The sequence below is a fragment of the Plecotus auritus genome (assembly GCF_963455305.1).
Source record: "Plecotus auritus genome assembly, chromosome: 9".
Taxonomy (NCBI): Eukaryota; Metazoa; Chordata; class Mammalia; order Chiroptera; family Vespertilionidae; genus Plecotus; species Plecotus auritus.
In genome coordinates, this window is record NC_137783.1 from 120,169,378 (window position 1) to 120,175,045 (window position 5,668).

Below are 5,668 nucleotides of genomic sequence, written 5' to 3' on the forward strand. Positions count from 1 at the left end.
TGACCCAGGGATCCCACTTCTAGGAATATATCCCAAGAAACTAGAAACATGAATCAGAAAGGATATATGCACCCCTATGTTCATAGCAGCACAATTTACCATAGCTAAGATTTGGAAACAGCCTAAGTGCCCATCAGCAGATGAGTGGATTAAAAAACTGTGGTACATCTACACAATGGAATACTACGCTGCGGTAAAAAAGAAGGAGTTCTTACCATTTGCAACAACATGATGGAGATGGAGAGCATTATGCTAAGTGAAATAAGCCAGGCAGAGAAAGATAAATATCACATGATCTCACTCATTTGTGGAATATAATGAACAACATAAACTGATGAACAAAAATAGATCCAGAGACAGAGAAACATCAATCAGAATGCCAAACCTCAGGGAAGGTAAGGGAGGGTGGGGGTAAGGCGGAGAGATCAACCGAAGGACTTATATTCATGCATATAAGCCTAATCAATGGACACAGACCACAGGGGGTGGGGGCATGAATGGGAGGTGGGGGGTAATGTGGGAATAAGGACACATATATAATACCTTAATCAATAAAGAAATTAAAAAAATATAGCACATACAATGATGTGCAGTACATAATACTTGATAATGATAATAAACAACTGTGTGGCAGGTTTACATATTTACTATACTATGCTTTAAATAATTACTTTGTAGTTTACTCATTCTACTTATTTAAAAAAGTCTTCTGTAAAACAGTATGCCGTGTTACACTTACAGCAGCATCATACATCTCATGTTTACCAAGTCTCTTGATTGTATCATTTTCTTTTGTGCTTGATATACTCTCATGTTGTTTTATAAATTTAGTGTAGCCTAAGTGTACAGTGTTTCTAAAGTCTACAGTAGTGTACAGTGTTGACATTGAGAAGGAACATACCTGCCAAGAAGGACTCCAGGTGGTTAATTGGACTTAAATTCATAATCAGAGTCTAGTGGCCATTGCTGACCAGAGCCTCTGACACATACTTCATTTCAGAGGAAAGCTCCAGACTGACCTGCCAGCCTTCTGCATTGTGTTCCTGTGCTGTAAGCCAACCCTTATAAAGGTGTTCCTGGAATCATCTTTCAACCAATGGGCTGAGACCAGCCCTATCCAATCAGAACTACACAGCTATAGCCTCATTTGCATCTTTACTGACCAATCAGAGCAACTCCACAATGACTAATCAGAACAGGTGTTTATGACCAATCAGGACAGTGCTATTTGGACCAATCAAACTAAGCAAATTTGGATTCCTCATTTGCATAAAATGGACCAATCAGGAGCCAGGTCAGGCACTTTTTCTGTATAAGCGGGCCTCAGTAGCTGTTTTTGGGAGAGCATTTTCAGTTTCCATCAGAGGATACATTTACCAGTTTGCAAACTGTTTTCCTGAATAAAGTTTCTCCTTTTAGGGCACCTCAGATTGGGGACTGCTGTTGGAATAGGCTTGGGGTCAGCTACCTTCTGTCCACAACAATAATGTCCTAGGCCTTCATATTTGCTCACCTTTCACTGACTCACCTAGAGCAACTTAGTCCTACATGCTCCATTCATGGTAAGTGCCCTATATGGTGTATCATTTAAGAAATACCTTTTATGCTTTATTTTTACTGTACCTTTCTATGTTTAGATATGTTTAGATAGACAAACACCACTGTGTTACAATTACCTACAGTATTTAGTACAGTAACATGCTGTACAAGTTTGTAGCCTAGGAGCAATAGGTTATACAGCCTAGGTGTGTAGAAAGTTATGCAATCTAGGATGGTGTACGTGCACTCTATGATGTTCCTACAACCACGAAATTGCCCAATGAAGCATTTCTCAGACCATATCCCTGTCCTTCCCATGAATTTACACTGTCCATCTTGTTCTCCTTAAATATGTAACTACTTAAGGCAGCATTTAGAGTTATCGGCTGGAAGTGCGGTTACAGAATCTCTGCTAGAGACACTGACTGCCTTGGTTTCCCTGTCCGCGCAAGGGGCATTCCTCAGATGGCGCTAGCACAAGGGGCCAGAAACCATGTCTGGGAAGGTGGGAAAGTCAGGTCAACATTTGTCGGGCGAACCCTAGACACTAGGAGAGGAGCGGGTAGGCCGTGGGAAGACACAGAGCTGATCCCGCCTAGGCACGGGCTCCAGGCACTGCAGCAGAGGGGACCCTCTCTCGAGCCCACGCGCAAATGCAGAGGGGGGACCAAACCTCCTAACGCGAACAGCACAGCACGCCATAGAGGGGCGGGTCTGGGCGCTGCGCCTCCCGGGATCGCGGCTCTCTGGGCACTGAGGGCGGGAAGGGGAGGAGCCATGTGGGGAGGAGCAAAACCTGGAGGGAGGCCCCAGCAACCCTGGGCAGAGCCAAAGCGGTGGGAGCCCGATCCCGGGCGCACTGCCCTGGGAGCACGCGCCGTCCGGCCGATCCCAGCTGCAGCCTCTCCAGCCCACGCCCGCGCTTGCCCCGGTGCACAGCTGAGAAGGGTCGGTGCTGACGGGGGCGAGGGTCTCGGGCTCCTGTCCTATCCCAGAGCTGCCGGGCTGTCCGCAACCTGCGTCCAGGTTGTGCCATGGACCCTTCGGAGAAGAAGATATCGGTGTGGATCTGCCAGGAAGAGAAGTTGGTGTCCGGGCTCTCTCGTCGCACCACTTGCTCAGACGTGGTGCGAGTGCTGTTGGAAGACGGCTGGAGGCGGCGACGGAAGCAGCTGCGGGGCAGGCGGCGGGGGGCGGCCAGTGACCCGCCAGGCCCGGGGGAGCTGCCGGAACCCCTGGATGAGGACGACGAGGACGACGAGGAAATGCTGCCGCCGGGCTTGCTCTGCGGTCCCCCGCAGTGCTACTGCATCGTAGAGAAATGGCGCGGCTTTGAGCGCATCCTGCCCAACAAGACGCGCATCTTGCGCCTCTGGTCTGCCTGGGGCGACGAGCAGGAGAATGTGCGCTTCGTCCTGGTGCGCAGTGAGGCATCGCTGCCTAACGCAGGTCCGCGCAGCGCCGAGGCGCGCGTGGTGCTCAGCCGCGAGCGCCCCTGCTCGGCCCGGGGCGTCCCGGCGCGGCCCAGCCTGGCCCTGACCCAGGAGAAGCAGCGGCGGGTGGTGCGCAAGGCTTTCCGCAAGCTGGCCAAGCTCAACCGCCGTCGCCAGCAGCAGCCGGCGTCGCCCTGTTCATCCACTTCATCGTCCACCGCCTCGTCCTGCTCGTCGTCGCCGCGGGCCGCTGACAGCGTGTCAGTGGAGCGTATGGAGACGCTGGTGCATCTGGTGCTTTCCCAGGACCACACCATCCGCCAGCAGGTGCAGCGGCTCAGGGAGCTGGACCGCGAAATCGATCGCTACGAAGCCAAGGTGCACCTGGACCGCATGCGGCGGCACGGAGTCAACTATGTGCAGGACACGTACTTGCTGGACGCAGGCATCGAGCTCGACGGGCCCAGCCCGAGAGAGGAGCCCGAGCCGGAGGCGGTGGCTATGGCGGCGGCGGCGCCCCCCCTGGACGGCCAGGTGCAGGCAGTGGCGCTGGAGGAGCTGGCCCAGCGCTGTGATGACCTATTGAAGCTGCAGGAGCAGCGGGCCCAGCAGGAGGAGTTGCTCGAGCGCCTCTCGGCCGAGATTCAGGAGGAGCTGAACCAGAGGTGGATGCGCCGGCGCCAGGAGGAGCTCGCGGCGCGGGAGGAGTCCCCGGAGCCCGATGGCAGCCTGGACGGCGAGCTGCTGCTGGAGCAGGAGCGAGTCAGGACGCAGCTCAGCACCAGCCTCTACATCGGGCTCCGGCTCAACACGGACCTGGAGGCCCTCAAGTCGGACTTGGATTACAGCCAGCAGCAGTGGGACAGCAAGGAGCGCGAGCTGCAGGGCCTCCTCCAGACTTTGCACACGTTGGAGTTGACGATAGCACCTGATGGGACTACGGACTCAGGTGGACCCTCGCGGGAATCCCGGCCTCAGCCCGGCGCTGAGGTGTGGGTGGACCAGGCCCGCGGACTGGCCAAAAGCTGTCCTGGCAACGACGAGGACTCGGACACGGGGCTGAGCTCCATGCACAGCCAAGACTCAGACTCGGTGCCCGTGTGCGAATCCCTTGTATAGGAGGAGCAGGGTCAGGAGGGACACGTATGCTTTCCCCTTTCCTGTAGCAAGCCCTGGCCTGGCCGGCCCAGGAGGTGAAACCAGGCTGGGGGTGGGCCCGGAGCTCCTGCGGGGCAGCAGGCCTCCGACTGAGCCAGGAAGGGCTCCGGAGGCCGGCCTGGTAGCGGCCTCCTGGGGCTGGGGGTGAGTGTGGAGGAGGGTGCAGGACCAGTGTCTCCAGTCCAAGCTCTTTCAGGGAAAGGAGGGAGGGAGAGAGGAGGTGAGAACCTCTCATGCTGGAAAACAAACACCCCAGGGAAACTGACGTGGTCCGAGCCCATTTGCAAAAATAGAAAAAGGGGTGTTGTGGACATTTCACCACTCTTCTGTATGGGAAGGACTGATGGCAGCTAGAATTTTAGGTTGTAGCATAAAGTGCTTTTAAAAGAAACACTTGGATGAAAAGGAAATTCCTTGAATGTTAATTGTGACTGTGAACGTGTTAAAACTAGCCAAAGAGGACACACTGGTGTTGGTCTCAGCCTTACTTAACATCTTTTATAAAACCCATAGGCACTAAGATCCTGGCTGTTTACATTTCTGCAGATCTGGGACTTATCCATCTGCTAAGCTGTTTGCCTGTTATTTTCTTTCAAAGACCAAATTGTACCGAAGTCTAACCCCATATTTCCTCCTAGTAAATACAGTATTTGTTAAAATGGGATTCCTTTTCCAAAATAACTTTTTATTATTACAAAAACCAAACATATCTCTTTTGAGATACAGATTCCTGGCAGACATAATTCTTGGTTAAAATTTAATCTGGGTCTTTGGGATTTGCTCCTGCAAAGATTTGTGTGTTTTCCTTTCATTCATATTGCCATTTCATTAACTTAATCACTGTTATTTCAGAAAAAAATAAATAAAAGGGAAGTTCCAGAATTCAAGTTAAGTACAACTAAACTTGCTGTTAAATGAGCACTCCCATTGAAACTAAGACTTGAAAGCAAAGATCTTTGTCAGTGTTCAGCTTTTGAACTGAGCTCTATGATCAAAACTAACCATGACCTTAAAAGATTTCACCCAAACCCATGTCTAACGTCAGTATTTCTGGTAAGGGAACAGTTACTTTTCCAAACTGAAATTGAGATAGTGTGAATGCCAGGATTTCCTAGGTCAGGCCTGAAAAAGATGAAATACAATCAAGCTAATAGTACATCTTGGGTGAACATAAAAGCATATAAAAGTGAGCTAACGACTTGAATTACTCTTGTCTGGCTCACGCCTTTGCACACGCCAGGAGATGCAAGTGCAACATGTCTCTCGCTCGCTCGCTCCCTCGCTCCCTCGCTCCATAGTTGGAGACAGAGCCCTGGTGGGACTCCGTGTAATTGTTCCAGTTATTTCAATGAAAACTTATCAGTGGTAGCTAGCTGTTGCCCTGTGGAAGGAGCTTGCTGGCAGTGTTCCCTCTGGAGTGCAGTACTTCTGAGGAATGTGGGATCTAATCTGTCCTGAGGAGGTGTTAACAATGGGGTGTGTGTGGTGCCAGCCTGGTGCAGAAGCCTGGTATCAACCTAACCCAGGAGTGGCTGGCT

The 5,668-nt window shown here is 51.6% G+C and overlaps 1 protein-coding gene across 1 annotated transcript; it reads left to right on the forward strand.

Moving 5' to 3' along the window:
• Positions 1–2,573: 2,573 nt before the first annotated feature.
• RASSF10 (Ras association domain family member 10) lies at positions 2,574–4,787 on the forward strand (the record flags this gene model as incomplete). The annotated part of the gene is made up of 1 exon (XM_080641272.1): positions 2,574–4,787. One exon carries the CDS (start codon positions 2,574–2,576, stop codon positions 4,089–4,091), a length of 1,518 nt encoding a protein of 505 aa, XP_080497398.1. The 3' UTR covers positions 4,092–4,787.
• Between the last annotated feature and the right edge of the window lie 881 nt (positions 4,788–5,668).